At 40.3% G+C, this 16,422-nt stretch overlaps 1 protein-coding gene across 1 annotated transcript in view; it reads left to right on the top strand.

The window, feature by feature from the left end:
* agmo (alkylglycerol monooxygenase) overlaps positions 1–15,559 on the top strand; it is a 77,382-nt gene extending 61,823 nt beyond the window's left edge. The window contains exon 13 of the mRNA XM_039807065.1: positions 15,072–15,559. Within this exon, the coding sequence (XP_039662999.1) occupies positions 15,072–15,152 (81 nt within the window). The 3' untranslated portion in view covers positions 15,153–15,559. The remainder of the gene's footprint in view (positions 1–15,071) is intronic.
* Positions 15,560–16,422: the final 863 nt, after the last annotated feature.

Below are 16,422 nucleotides of genomic sequence, written 5' to 3'. Positions count from 1 at the left end.
TTTCTGTCCGAGCCCCAAGCCTGGTGGTCGTCCACCTCCTCTCCACATGTCGGGGTATCCTTGAGCAAGACACTGAACCCAGCTGCTCCTGATGGTTGGGCCAGCGGCTTCCAATTTAAAAGTACCTTGACTTATTGGATCTTTAGATTATTCTTCCCCAAGTTACATACACAACCTTCTCATCTCCGTTGCGTCGTATCTCTGTTCGATGCCCATCGCTAGCCTAGCTTAGCGGCAGTAATCGGCTCCATCTAGCCTACTGCTCTCAATAAGTGACAAAATAACGCCAACATTTTCCTATTTACATGTTGGGATTTGTATAGTCACAGCGTGTACAAATAACAAGGTCACATGAGACACAGCCATCTTCTAACCGTATATAAACTGGGAACTATATTCTCAGAAAGGCGAAGCACTGCTACTCTCTGCTCCTCACCACGGGGCTTCTCAGGTGCTGCGAGCAAATCACTCTGCCCAAGTAGCAGTGCTTCGCCTTCTGAGAACATAGTACACAGTATACACGCTGTGACTATACAAATCACAACATGTAAATAGGAAAATGTTGGTGTTATTTTGTCACTTATTGAGAGCAGTAGGCTAGATGGAGCCGGTTACCTCCAGGATCTGTGCTAAGCTAGGCTAGCGGTGGGTGCCTCTGACAGAGTTACAACACGCACGGAGATGAGAAGGCTATGTATGGACTTATCTAACTCTGGGGGATACGGTGAATAAGCTAAAGTCCCAATAAGTCGGCGTGTTCCTTTAAACTGGATCAATCACATCATCCAACCCTAACTAAGCTCAGTGTCTGATACTGATCCAGTGTATCGATCGGTGCATTTCTAGCCTTTCAGAGACCTTCAGCTGCTCCCAGACACAGACATTTTCTTTGTGGAGCTTAATGTTGAGCTCCAGTTTTGTTTGGCCTTCTCTGCCTTTCAAAGTAGCAGAGTGTGGGATTTAGTGGCATCCTAGCGGTGCGGTTGCAGATTGCAACAAACTGAATATCTCTCCGCTCACCCCTTCCTTTCCAAGCGTGTAGGACAAAGTACTAAAAACATGAAAGGTCCTCTCTTGTCTTGTAGTGTTTGGTTTTTCTGTTCTGGGCTACTGTAGAAACATGGCACACTATGTGGAAGAGGACCCGCTCCCTATGTACTGTGGATATGGAGGGCTCATTCTAAGCTAACTAAGACACAACTATTCATAGTTTCAGGTGATTATACACTAATGAAAACATTAAAGGGGTGATAGAATGCAAAACCGATTTTACCCTGTCATAGTTGAATGAGGACAGTTCGGTGGGTAAATAGGACATACATAGAAGCTCAAAATCCCATTGACACCCCTTTACTATGAAAATCTCATATTTTGAAACTGCCGCTGAAAACGGGCGAATCCCACAAAGCTGGAAGTTGACGTCAACCTCCCAAAAACCGGAACCTTTGTCGGCCCATGGGTGTATTAAGAGAACGGTCACGCCCCAACATTTACATAGACTACACAACTGACCTGAGATCAGGTAGTCTTCTGAATCTAGCTAGGTCACACAGATCTCTGCTATTCCATTACAAAATTCACTTCTGAAACTTTTTTATGCGAGAAATCAACCATATAAAGCTCAAATATGGGCCGCTTTACGAAAATGGATGGCTAATTGCAAATTTTCTCCGACTGTGTGTCGGAGTTTAGTGCCGGTGTTGGTGCTGCCTGGGTTGCTACATCGCCGCCCTGACCGCAGTGTCAGCGAGCTTGTTACACCCGCAATCTTTTACCAAAGCCCGCAGGTTCCAGTTAATCTTATAATGGGTATGTGTGTTGAGTTATTTAAACAAACAATCGGGGAAATAAAACGCCTCTTGTCCGCGAGTCTCATTGATAGAGCCGCGGTGAGATGGAGTCCATCAATGAGAGCTAGCTAGCCTCCACTACTACAAACATATACAAAATACAATCATTGAAATCCGAAATCGGACAAGTGTTAGCTAAGCTTTGTAAGACCTTGAGGAACCTGTAATATTCATGCCGTGACGAAATTCAAACTGTAAATATACTTTAGTTATGCGAAAGTGAGCAAGCTGCGATATTTCCCCATTGTAATGAATGGGACATATAGCAAGCAGCTGCTCGTCCTACAAAGACGCCTTGCGTTCATAAAAATGCCTTAAAATCAAATCGGACACAACGGTTAGCTTTATAAGACATTGGGGAATGATGTTGTATAAGTGGCGTGACGAAATTCAAACTGTAAATATATTAGAGTTATGCCGGCAGCTGGCCGCGGAGCCCCGTAGTGCAGTATCCACAAAGGGTGACTTTGCGCTGGGTATGGAGCCCAGCAGGCTGCCGCTTTCTCGTCCGACTGTGTGGAGCTCCTAAAGTCCGACACGTCTTACCAAATTTGCAATTAGCCATCAATTTTTGTAAAACGGCCCATATTTCAGCTTTATATAGTTGATTTCTCGCTTAAAAAAGTCTCAGGAGTGAATTTGGTAATGAAACATTGCAGTGTCTGGAATATGAGATTCTGTCGCTTCTCTAATGTATGTGTATTGGGGATTCGCTCAACCAATCAGCGCGCATCTCTAATGTCTGCGTATGGCAAGTCGCTCAACCAATCAGCGCGCAGCTCATCTAAATATTCATGACCATACCATATTTGGAAGAAAAGCTCTTGTTACAAATAGGGCCAAAACACAGGGATGCATAAGGGCCAGTAAAATATCAACCAGGCCATTTTCAGCCCAACCAGTGTTACATACCCCATTAGGAGACCATAAGGAACAGTGTGAAATACCCTATATAATCATTCTATCACCCCTTTAAAATTAATATTATGGTATCGCGGTGGCCACTACAAACTTGCTTGAGTACGCTCAAAACTCTACAATTACGTATTTTTGGTTGGCTCAACATTTGAAACTTCACAATCTACAACCTAGATTGCTTTGTTGGTCCATAGTGCCCTTGACCCAATCACCTGCTTTGACCCCAGCCCAGAAACACATCAGCAGTCAGATGAACAAGGAGGCAGGCGGCAACAAACAACACACATGCTGCACAACAGCGACACGCATCCCTTGCAAAAGTTATAACAAAGAACCTGTGAAGCTGTTCTTTAACCCTTGTGTTGTCCTTCGGGTCCCAGTGACCCGAAGGACAACACAAGGATTATGTACTTCCGTTTACTTTGTTGAGAATTGCTCTCTAAAACCGGTTTCTTTTAAAGTAAGTAAGTAAAGTTTATTTCTAGAACACATTTAAACACAGAACTAAGGTGCTGTATTAACCCTTGTTTAGAGAGCAATTCTCAACAAAGTAAATGGAAGTACATAATCCTTGTGTTGTCCTTCGGGTCACTGGAACCGAAGGACCACACAAGGGTTAAGGCCAGTTACACACTGGCTGTGTGGCGTGAGCGTGGCGTTTCTGTTGCGTGGATTTTTCTATGCCTTTGTCAGGATGGTGGAGAAGGTTGAACCCAATTGCAGGGAAGGCCAGGAGACGTGGTGAGCTTGCATATTTATTCAACAAAAGATCCAGAAAACAGAAGGCGTCCACAAAAAACAGCAGGTCCATAGAAATGACGAAACAAGATGAATAGGGACCGAGGGAAAAAAATCAGGAAACAGGCAGAGAAATGCACAGCACACTGACACAGGGAATGCAAACAAACAAAATGATCTGACAAAGGAGAAGAGGAAGACAAGGACTAAATACACTGGGTAACGAGGAAACACAACACAGGTGACAAGGCTGGGAAACAGGTGAAACACATTAGGGCAATCACAAGGGAGGGCAAACACAGGAAGTAAATATGACAAGACAAGACAGAAAACCAGACCGTCAAAATAAAACAGGAAACAGAACATACAGACACACGGGAAAACAAGACAGGAACTACAGCTAGACAAGACAAGGGAGGAAACACGGGCTACAACAGAAAACAGAACAAATACACAACAAAAACAGGAAACAAGAACAGAACCTCAAAACCAAGCGAACTCAAACCCAAAACCCTGACAGTCTTTACTCACCAGAAACGTGTCTGACGCGGCGCTGCTGCTGCTATCCTTGTCTTGTATGTTTCCCATTGATAAAATGAAATAGCATGTTAAACATAAATATATACTGATTTGATTACAGCAAAGACAACGTCGGCAGTATTGACGGCAAAATAGGCTACAGAATATTTCGTTCTGTATTTTTTTTTTATTACATTTATATCAAAACCTAGAGACATGTCATTTATTAATATGTATTCGCGTCTAAATGACATATAAACATCTTTTCCTATTTTATCTTCCAACAGGCGTGTCACGCAGGCAGTGTGTAAGCTCTAAACTGTTAACATTGGAGCCGAAATATAAACGGACACGCCACGCAGCTGACACGCTGTGTGCTCGCTGTTAATTTGTCTACAGCTCCGACTCAAGTGTCAGAGAGAAATTGCACTCCTGCGTGGACAAGTACAGAATAACTGTTACAGACAGGAACACACAGGTAGAGCAAGATGCTCTACCTGACTGCTCAAGAGGCTTTGAGTTTAGGTGGACAGGCATCTGAAAGCTCAGTGATCTGTCATAGGAACCTCTCTTATATATTTCGTTCCCTCTCAGAGGTCTTGGGCTCCAGGCACAATATATAACAATAATATGGACTCCTGAGGAAACTTACTCACACTGCCTCATGTCCTCTCTACTTTGCTCTTGTGGGTCATATCCTGTGAACCTTATATTCTACCTGAATGCTCAAGACCTTATTCCCCCTCACAAAACCACCTCAAGCCTCTTCTTTCCTGACCTGCCTCTCAGAACAGACATCCTTTTCTTTTATAAGCAGCAAGATTGCTCATTTTTTATCTCTGCACAGAGTCTGATTGCTGCCTTATGGCCGCCCTCCTCAGCCCTGCACATGTCAACCAGCCTGTGGGTTGAATTATTATCTTTGGAGCAACATTTTGTTCATGAATGGGTTCACTGATCCTGTTTCACACTTTGCATTTCATTGTCGTGGTCAAATAAACATAAATTGGTATTTAGCATGTTTGTTGTTGTGCACCTTGGAACAAGCTGGCAAAGATGGCAATTCTCTTTCTCATTGCTGAGCTAATTACAGCCATACCACCTGTGCTGCATTACTCGTTGATTACTGCCTCTCTGGACTTGTCAGAACAGTTGGCTCCAGACTCCACAGTAGGTATGCAAAACGGTTAGGTATGCGGTTATATAATTTTTTATAAATATCAGTAGGTGGATGATAGGAGTCAGGGTAAAGACGCACCCCTTAATCAATATCAATACATCAGTGAGACTATTTAAATTAACATTTGCTCGCTATCTAATGGAGAGGTATACCTGTGACCATTGAGTCAGCTTTATGGCTTTGCCCTGTTGCTCATTCTCCTGGGGCCTGTTTCACAAAACCAAGATAAAGGGATTAAGCCGGGATTTCCCAGTTATCCTGGATGAATTAAGCCTTGATTCGGTTTCACAAAAGCGGAGTCACATAAATCACCATGGAGATTTATTCTGTGCAGCTAGCCTGCTCCTGACCAGGCTAACAGCCAGGATTTATTTAATCCTGGAACCTTTTCTGTTCACCCAGCACTGGTTTTACCCTATTGTTATTATCAGCCTGGATTAAAATACAACAGGTGCATATTGCTGTTCATTTAAGTACTGTTATTATTTAAAGTTGTGACCATTATTTTTATAATTATTCATGTGACATTATTACTGTTATATTATTACTGTATGAAGACTGATGTTCATATTGTTTTTAGAAGTTTAATTAATATATTATGGCAGTTGTTGAGATAATTAGAAAAGGCTGATACAATTTCAAATGTGTTTTAAATGAAGTCTGTTACTAAGAGCAACACATACAATGCTGTACATTTCTATAGTTGACCAATGCACCTTGAATATATTTGGTTGATTCATTTTTTTCTTTAACAATAAGTATCATGTTTGTTCCACTTCCATGTACATTGCATTTGGCATTCTTAGCACACAATTTGTGTTGTCCAGTAAACTGCAACTATAATTTGGGAGGATTGTACAATTTTAAGAACATATCCTAATGTCCTCCCAAATGATAGTCTTAGTTCACTGGACCAGTAACTATCTAGTGATGTAGGCTACTGTGCATTCATGGAACAACAGGGAGAGGACACCTCAATGGTTTTTGACCTTATATTTGGGGGGAAATAACTGATGAATATACTCTGTTCCATTCATGTTTACAGTGTGCATGGAATTTATCACTTAATTATCTTCATAGTTTCTAGATTTTAGAGTCCAAGTTCTTTAGTGTCTTTATTTTCTATGTCCATATATACAGGGAGCAAGGCATATAATATGTAGAGAAGGAAACGCGAAAAAAAAACGCGAAAAAAGCGTGGCAGACAATAGCGGACCGACTGAATGATTTATCTAAAAATATACATTTATGAACTACTGCTCTTAACTGAAACCATTCAATGAGTCACTGTCATTGGCAAAAACGAACAGTTGTACACTTTGCATTAAACGCGAGCAGTGGAAGTTAATATGACGGACATTTATATTTTAGCCCATGAGAGAGAGAGAGAGGGAGGAACAGAGTGAAAGAGATATTTACGCATCATATTCTAGCGTTATAGAAAATTGATCTTTATGGTAAATTTCCTGAGTAACATTATCTTCTGCTTACTTTTAAGGCAAAGAGTACAACTGTTAATTTGCGCAAATGATTAGTAGCCTAATCCTTGAATGGTATGATTATGACGGTTTCAATTCAGAGCAGTGGTCAGTTAATGTATATGTTTAGGCTACAATTACACATTCAGTCGGTCCGTGATCGCTCCCACGCTTTCGCTGTTTCATTACAGCGGCGTGTTTCTTTCTTTTATACAAATCATGTGTTTCACGTCATCATACTTCCACAAGAAGCTGCTGCTCACTCTGTATAAAGTATGTACAATACGTATTCTCCATTTTGGCATCACTAAATCTGTGATCGACCTCGCGGTCTTTTGAGGAAAGCCGTGGACGCGCATCTATCTGAATTACTTCAGCCTGGCTCAACCTAGTCGCTCCTCCTCAGCCTGGCTTGGCCTTCGTGAAACGCACCAAGCCAGGCTGCACAGATTAGACTAGGTCAAGCCTCGCTTTATCAGTTATCCTGGATTTAGATATTCTGCTTTTGTGAAACAGGCCCCTGGTCTGTGTGTTTGTTACTGTTTTGTCTAGGAGTTTTTGTTGTGTATGTTGTGTTTATGTTCTGCAGAGCAGGAACCTGCTGAAAATCAGTTTTATACTGAGTCAGGCCCGATTGTTTTTAATCTTTTCCTGTTTAAGAAAAAGAATTAAAAAAAAGAAAAATCTTCCTTTTTTAAGAAAATCTTAACTCCAAGTCTTCCAGAAGACCGCTGTTCCCAGCAGCAGCAGCAGCAGCCGAAAGCCCCGCCCACCGACGCGATACACGATGTGATTGGCCTGACTAGAGTTTGGTTTTTCCAGCTCGTAAAGCCAACAGAGAGTGCCTAGACCCCCCTGGCTGCAAATTAAATTTGCTGCCGCTAGGGTGCGTCTAGATTTCTAGGCTAGGATGTGTGCCCACTGCTCTGCCTTCCATGTTTCTGCCAACTAGTGCGCTCTTCACCAATCGGTCCACCATGGCCACCCAGGGAATTGGGGGTCTGCTGGGGTCTGAAGTGAAGTAGATGGTTACTCTTAAGGGTTTGTCTTGTGTTTTCAGTGTGGCATAATGGTCTGAAAGAGTCGTTGTTGACCTTCCAGCAGACACATGGTAAAAGAGAACAAACACCAGATGTGAAAAGGAAAACCTCTAAACAACTATCATTCTAAATTGGCGTATCATCAGACCGCTTTGTGTTTTGCTACACTTTCACCGTGCAGCAACTGCTGTTTCACATGTGTTTTTTGCGTGGCTGGACTGTGTGTGTGTGTGTGTGTGTGTGTGTGTGTGTGTGTGTGTGTGTGTGTGTGTGTGTGTGTGTGTGTGTGTGTGTGTGTGTGTGTGTGTGTGTGTGTGTGAGACGCCGATATTTCACATGGCTGTGCTACAGAGCAGGCACTACGCTGACTCTCTGGTGGGACATTAACCTGCTCAGCGTATCCTTCCTGAGTCTGCTCAAACAACCCGCGCACAGAGACTGAATATCTGCTCATAATGAACAGACAGGAAGTCCTCTTTGTGTGTGTGTGTCTGTGTGTGTGAGTTTGTAACATACATATGTTCCTGTGCATGTGTGCATGTATACTTGTGTAGGATTGTGTGTCAAGTGTTGTGAGTGTGTATGATGTGTGTGCTGGTGCACCTGTGTGCTCTTAATGCGCATTACAGTGTTAACTATCTGTGGCTGTACATGCACGTGTGTGTGTGTGTGTGTGTGTGTGTTTGTGCATGTTCTTTTTTTACCTGTACTTGTCTGTTTATTTATTTAAATAAGGCTTACCTTTTTTAAAGGAGGAAATAAGTTTAACTGATTTCCAAACTTGTTGGTAACTACTGTACAAAACAAATGATTCCTTTATCTTTTACAGTAGAGGGTTGTCACACAGGAGCTCTGAATATGTTTCTGTGAACAGAATGGTAAAAGAAAAATAGATAGTAAACACTAAGAAATTGTTTAATAAGCTGCTGATCATCCAGATTCTCTTAAAGAAATGTAATAGTATACAATCAGTGAAACTACAGACCGGTGCTACTTGGTACTTTATTGTCACAGTGCTGGTGTACAGATACAGTAAGTGAGCAGTGCAATTTTCTGTCACTGTCTCGCTTAAAGTAGCTCCACGTTGTATCTTTGGATCAAACACCATAACTTATATTTTGTATGGTTTATTTTCACCAATTTAGTCCTGATGCAGTGAACTCAACCCACTCTGGCTCTGCAGCCAGGTTAAAACAAAAAGTTATTTTCCATCACAGTTCAGTCCAGGTCTGGTGGACTGTAGGCAGCCATATGGAGAGGGAGCTCTGGAAACATCCCATTACAGGTCATATATCACACGTCTGACAGCAGCCATTCTGCCTTGTTTTCATTTCAATCACGAGTGCAGCTGCAGCTTCAGAGCAGCGAGGCTCTGCCATGTTAACCCGCTGAAGGCTGGAAGATAGAAGTCGCCAGGGGCACCACAATGCACTCTGGGTGTTGAATGTTTCTGCTTGATGCTTTTTATCCATCAACAGCACACACAATGACTCAGTTCAGTGTGGAGTTGACCAGTTATGTTCTAAAGGTCATTACATATATTTTTATGTTGGGGCTGCAGATGGACGTTATTTGATATTTTTATATTTGACCATGTTTTAAATTACTGTGGATGCCCTGAAAGCCAAGGAAAAGATTTAGAATGGTGTTGACACCATCTTGGGACCCTAAAACTTTTTGTTTAGATAAACTAGTATTTTTTGGTATTGGCAATTCAACCATCAATTTGGGATTGAGGATATATGAATATTACCGTATATTAGGCTTGAAATGCCTTTTAAATGTCAAATCTGAATGTTCATTTTAAAAAGGGGAAAAAACTTTGCTGTTCTAAGATCTAGAGCACGGCAATATTGCAATATAATTTAAAAAATAAGTTTTCTCAAGCTTTGCAGTGATTCACTTTTTTAATCGACAAGACAAGACAGTTGAGCAGGGCTGTCATCGTTTCACATGTTTGAAAAATGGACTGTTAGTACCAGATGCTTCAACTGAGTAGAGCACAGACATCCACTTGAATAATCAGCTTCAGCAAATAGAACAAAAACGCCCGCACACTAATTCATCTGCTTCTGCTGTTTGGGTTTCTTGACATCAGCCTGAGATCGTCAGACAGCTAGCTAGCTAACATTAGCTATCTGAACACATGCATGGACAGACACCGGCTTCATGTCTTGTAAAAGATATGATAACTCATCAACAACTACAAAGCGAGAGTCTGTCCCTCTCGTAGATGGTAGATAGCCAGAGCTAGCTCACCACCTGCAGTCACAACAGTCCTGTAAACTGTGTGCAAACAGTGCATCTATTCTCGTCACAGTTTACGGGACTGTTGTGACTCCAGTCACCTAATATAGCCAGCCAGTCGATTTTTTTTTTTACAATGTAGAAATGTTACACTTACACTCAATGGAATTAATTTGATACATCCAGTCCTACGTGGATCTTTACCATTAGTGGGATGAAAAAACATAGAAGTTTGGCCTAAGTGTGGCGAAAAGCACAGCCAGTATCCTGAAGAATGATGTCCATATTGGACGATTCTGAAAACTCACGATTTACATCCAATGCCAACATGCAGAAAGTAGTGTGCCGTTTATGGAGCGAGGCAGAAAGTGGAGGTCTGGGTGTGGATGGCTGTGTAGTACTTTCATTTAGGAGACCAAAGTGTGCGTCCCTTCACAAACCTGCAATTAACATTTGCCTTCTTATTACCCGTAATCACAATCACTCCCTGACTTTGACCCAGTGTAGAGTCCTAAACATCTTTTACTTGCCATAACTAACACCTTCCCCCTAACCGTGACCACACAATAGTTGCCATCCGCAGGTATTGTAGAAAGGGAGAATATTAAGAACGTTGGTATTAGACTATATTGATGTTTTTGTCTGGCAAATAGTGTTGATGACCTTAGTGAACTTTGAGCTTAATTTGAATCTCACATGCTACCATGTTAAAGTTATTTAGAAGAAGTGTTGGCCAGTGAAAGAGCTGTCTCCCCTGAATCAATAAAGCTCGACAAAGAGTCAGAGAAAATCTACAAAAGCCACATGTCCGTGGCTTTTTGTATTAATACTCTTAACAAAGTACCTACTACCCAAAACAAAGTGAGTGTGAGTCGATTTGCTGAGATCTCTACTTTGGGAGCCGCTGCTGTCTGGCCGTAGTGCTTATTTGTAGATGATCAAACCCGCTTCCTTCCACTATGTAATCTGTCCCACATGGATTTCCTACAGCGTCCATTAAAATGCAGTGCAGTGGGACTGAATGAGGAGAGATGGGAACAGAGAAAAATAGGTGCCCTTCTTTTGCCTCAACATGCGGCTTTGATAGAAACTTCTGTCATGTTTCGGTCTGTTTGAGTGAATTGTGATTTGCGAGGTTCCTGCCAAGCCTCTCGATCCCAATCCGTCTCCAAGATAGACGCAATGCAACTTGGAGCATTTGTAATCTTCCATCTGGTTTTCCTCCAATGAATTAAGACTTCTAGCCATCATGTTTAAATTGCATTGAGTGGATTTACCAGGAGCAGCAGGTTGTGAAACGACTTTATCCAGTAAGTTCCAGTAGAAGCCAAATGTCAGTGGGATGTTTACTTTGGGTCTTAGTCCTGATTTTCTTGTTAAAAAACTATACTACCCACAAACCCTAGTAAACCTGTTGGAAAGGTTAATGTTACCAGACTGTAAAAAACATTGAATAAAATTAATAAATGTCGCCTCACTTTCTGCTGGTTTCAGTCTAAACCAGATTCTCAACTGGTGGGTCGGGACACAAAAGTGGGACGTGGACCCTTTCTGGGTGGGTCGCGGACAGCTGGTCAATAAAAAAAAAAAATTCAATACACATCTGATTTTGGACTTTTATTTTATTTTGAAAAAACATATTCTGACGGACATGCTTCAGATATGTGCTGCAGTCTAGCACCGTAGCCATGGTAACCATCATTTGATCAACGTTCAATTTAAGTTTGTGTTGATGTTCAGAGGCAAGATGGCGAAGCGCAAATATGACCCGGAGTATTTCAAATGTGGATTTTTGTACATTGAGGATAAAATGAATGTCTTATTTTGTGCAGTTTTGATATTTCATTTATTTTAGTCACTTTTGTCCATGCAGTTGTCATGTTCCTCCTCAATTTCTTATTAATGTGCTCTGAAATGCACTTTGCACATGTAAATATGTCTATTTATGTTTTTTTTAAAAGATGACCTACACGTGTTTTCGAAGGATATTTTTTGAATAATGGATTTGCTTGGTTTGAATTCTATAAAAGTGGGTCGCGACCCCTGGTCTAAACAACCTTTGTCGGGTATATTAACACGTGGAGTTGTAAAATGGATGTTAATTGAAATGCTCTTTTTTATTAACTCTGAGATAGTGAAATTCACATTCATGATGAATATTGAAAAAAGCTCTGTTGTTGCTTTTGTGTCCTGATCTTTCGCCATTGTAGTTTTGTTTAAGAAAAGATGCTTCATTGCCTTATTACATTACTATCAATGTGTGTGTGTGTGTGTGTGTGTGTGTGTGTGTGTGTGTGTGTGTGTGTGTGTGTTTTCTCTGGCATTGGAAGAAGTATTCAGATCCTTTACTTTAACTTTAAGGAGCAATACCAGGCTGTACAAATATTAAATTGACAAAGTCCTGCTAATAAAAAAGTGTGTACAGTATCATTTGCAAAATATAGTTAATCTATCAAAATAAAAGTACAAAAAATGTAAATATAATTGAATTATTAACGATTTAACATTTTTAGGTTGTTGCAATGTTGTGGTTGAGGTAACTATTTGTGCAGTTTATTCCATTACGTGTTGCTTACTATTTCATAAGCTCATCATATTTTTATATATGTGAAAAGTAACTAGTAACTATAGCTCTCAGATAAACGTAGTGGAGTAGAAAGTATAATATTTTCCTATAAAATGTAGTGGAATGGAAGCAAGGAATACAGAGACTAATATGTAATGGGAGTCAGGAGGGATGGAAAAACTTACAATAATAAATATAGTAATACTGTACGTAATTACTACTGGATGGTTATGGGATCAGCAGTTAATCTCTTTGAAAGTATTAAGGACACCGGAGTTCATTGTTATTTTGCATCTTTTCTATTGTGGAAAAAAGTATTCAGATCCTTTTCGTTAAGTAATCAATACCACAGAAACATTCTCAATTTCAAGTAGAAGTCCTGCATTTAAAGTGTATTAAAATGACCAGTAAAGTCTATTTAAAGTATTACAAGTACTCTTGATACAAGAGGATGTCATTGTTATAATGTTGGATTATCATCAACGACTGTGTAAGCAACATGTTAATGTTGTAGTTTGGCTGGCTGGCGTTTTTAACTGCTTTATATGGGCGTTGGGTAGTTTGGTAGAGAATACACATTTTCTATACGCATATTTCTTTTACGTAAAATCTCAATCTGTTAAGTAAGCTGTCACAGAAGTAGTGTTGTAAATGGTACAATATTTTTCTCTGAAATGTAGTGAAGTAGAAGAACGGTATAAAGTATCATCAAAATGGAAACACTCAAGTAAAGTACAAGTTCCACAAAATGTCACTTGTGTGCAGTACTTGAGTAAATGTACTTTGTTACATTCCACCACTGATCTAAATACTCTGGATACTATTCAATATCTGGCAACAGTAGAAAGAAATGTAGGTACTTTAAGGATCAGGGCCACTAAAAAACACCCTTGATAAGTTGTTTTCTTTGTCTCTTTGGGGGAGGCGGTTGTCAGGTAGTGTGAGGTAGAAATGCAGAGCAAGGTCTATGCTCTCTCTCTTTTTTTTTTTTTTTTTTTTTTTTTTTTTTTTTTTTTTTTTTTTTGTGTCTCTCTCAGAGGAAAACAGCTGCCATGTCCAGGAGGAAACGTTGCTTTTTTTTCCCATCAGGCTGTTCTGCCTGTGATGGACAGCAGTCTGTTTTTGGCTTGGGCCGCGATGTAGGATGCAGTTTATGGGCCAGAACGCAGGGAGGGGTGGAGGCCGAGAACGGCTTCTGGCAGAGCACCCCCTTCTCTCCCCCGATGACAGTGACCCTTTTGACCCCGTCGTGAGAGCATCATGGGAGAAGACCTGCCCATTAACCCCTGAGTCCACTATCTAGATCACCCTGAGACTGAAGGCGCTCACTGTTTTCTTTCAATTAGGGATTCACTTTCACTTTGCCGTTCACCAGGCGAACATAAAACCTATTTTTGTTTTTTTTAAGATTATCATAATCTATCTCACTTTTGCAACCTACTAATTCGAGTAGGCTTCTGTAGTCGACCCAGCAGCTGATACTGAGGAGGACAAGTATCCGATCAATAGTGCCAAAATATTCATATCATACAATATGAACATGACGGAGGTCAGATCTAGAGGTTTTCAAATTAAAGTGAATATCTAATGTAATAAATCTAAGTGAAGGAAACGTTTAATTTTATTTTAGGAAATGTCAAGAAGCTCCTAAAGTCAGGGTGAGCCTTCTCTCTGGGATAAATCAGGCCTTTAATCAAATACCTATTTTGGGAAACAATCGATATAATTAAATGGTTCCACAAATGCAAGAAAAAAAAAGTTCATGTTTAAAAAGCTACTGTTCTGTAGGTATAATACGTCACTTATCTATGTTAAAAGTGGTAAAAGTTAAAGATATCTAGAATTGAAACAATTAGTTGATTAGTCAGAGAGGTAATCAACGTTTTTCATAATCGATTGTTATTTTCTTAAGCAAAAATGCCCAAATTTCCCTGGTTCAAGCTTCTCAAATATGAATATTTGCTGGTTTATATGATCATAAACTGAAAATCTTTGAGTTTTTTTTTACCTGGACAAAATAAGCAATTTAAATATGTTGACTTGTGCTCTGAGAAATTGTTATGGGCTTTTTTTTTTATTTTATTTTTTTTTTACTATTTTCTAATATTTTATAGATGGAACGATTAATTGGTTATTTGGCAGATTAAATGGTATTGAATTTTAATCTAAATATATTCTCAAAACATTGGTTATTCAATATATTGACAGAGCATTGTCTACCTTTGTACTCGAGCTGTCTGCTCGTTAACACTTCAACATCTTCTTCTCATCAGATTTTCAGCCTCGCCCAGAGAACAGAGCCGCTATTGTCGGCTTTTAATGCTTAAAACAACACTTAGTGTAACTACACTAACACCTCAGCTTGTATATCTTTTATTCTGAGTCTCTACATGCTGTCACATCCATCATTATGAAAGACATACTGTATCTGATCCTAACCCCTTCTCTCTCTCTCTCTCTCTCTCTCTCTCTCTCTCTCTCTCTCTCTCTCTCTCTCTCTCTCTCTCTCTCTCTCTCTCTGTCGGTGTTGTGCAGGCCTTTGTCTCCCTCTCTCTGCTGTACTGGGTTCTGCAGGGCTTCTCTCAGCTGCTCAGCATCAAGAGGAAGGCCGACTGAGTTGAGACACAGAAAGAATCATCACACACAGTCATAATTGTTGACATAATTCCATAGTAACACATTTGAATCACCTAAATATTGTGTACAAACGCATCTGTCTGTGGCATCCATCAACGTCTGCTGTTTTCTATTGAAGATAAAGCCGTTATTATAGCTTCTGCTTGATTCACTTTTTTACTGTTTATGTATGAAGTCTGTTCATGGCTGATGCTTAATCATGTAAATCAGCCAAAGGACATGGCAAGGTGCTTAACAGGTGCTCCATCAAGTGATCCATTTTACTCTTTCTTAATGTTTTTTTGTTTTTACTGTTATAACAGAGCTAGTCTATATCCACCACCTTCCACTTCCGGGATTGCTCCGTTGCAGCCTTTCTTTGTGTTGGCATTTTAAACTCCGTTGGATTTCTGAGGACTATGGTTAACTGCTCCTCAGATCTCTGCAGGGTAAATCCAGACAGCTAGCTAGACTATCCGTCCAATCTGAGTTTTCTGTTGCACGACTAAAACAACCTCTGAACATGCACATGTTCCACCAAAACAAGTTCCTTCCCGGGGCTATTTTGCAGAGGCAACGTGGCTCTGTCCGGCGCTTAGCGCCACCCATGACAATTGTGATTGGTTTAAAGAAATGCCAATAAACCAGAGCATGTTTTTCTCCTATTCCGGAATGCTGTGTGGAATAGCCTCGCAATGCAAGACTATAACAGAACTGATGCAGTGCTAATTAAAGTCCTAATGAATTAACATTTTTTATCTATCACTTAAACCTTAAATTCTTTTCTTTGAACGTACCTGTTATAAAACAAATGGTGCTTATACTGATGCCTTTCAGTTTTACTTTTGACTTGCACAACCCTGTACAGTACATTCTTCATTTCTCCTTGCAATAAAACATTTTTAATGTTGTTCTAAATGTCTCCATTTATGATTTGTCTATAAATGCACACAGGCCAGACAGAAAGTAAAGACAAAATGAAACCCTGAATGTTTGTGCAGTGTGTCGTATGGATTCTTCCTCCAGATCTTCAATCCACAGCAGATGGTGCTGTTATCAACTGCCAAAAAGTCTTTTAAATCAACATGTTGTTTACAAGCGGGACCTGTGCTCAATAAAACTCACACATCAGCGTACTTGAGAGACATTAGGACGCATGTTGAAGTACTGAGGTCGAGCAAAAACAAAGGAGACAACTGCAAGAAAATCTCTTCTGAAAAATTAACGGATTATTGACAGGGTAAGATTTAAGTGCCATGTATAAAGCAAC

This window comes from Perca fluviatilis, chromosome 7, assembly GCF_010015445.1.
Source record: "Perca fluviatilis chromosome 7, GENO_Pfluv_1.0, whole genome shotgun sequence".
Taxonomy (NCBI): Eukaryota; Metazoa; Chordata; class Actinopteri; order Perciformes; family Percidae; genus Perca; species Perca fluviatilis.
Note: the sequence above shows the minus strand (reverse complement) of the source record. Positions and strands in the feature narration are given on the sequence as shown.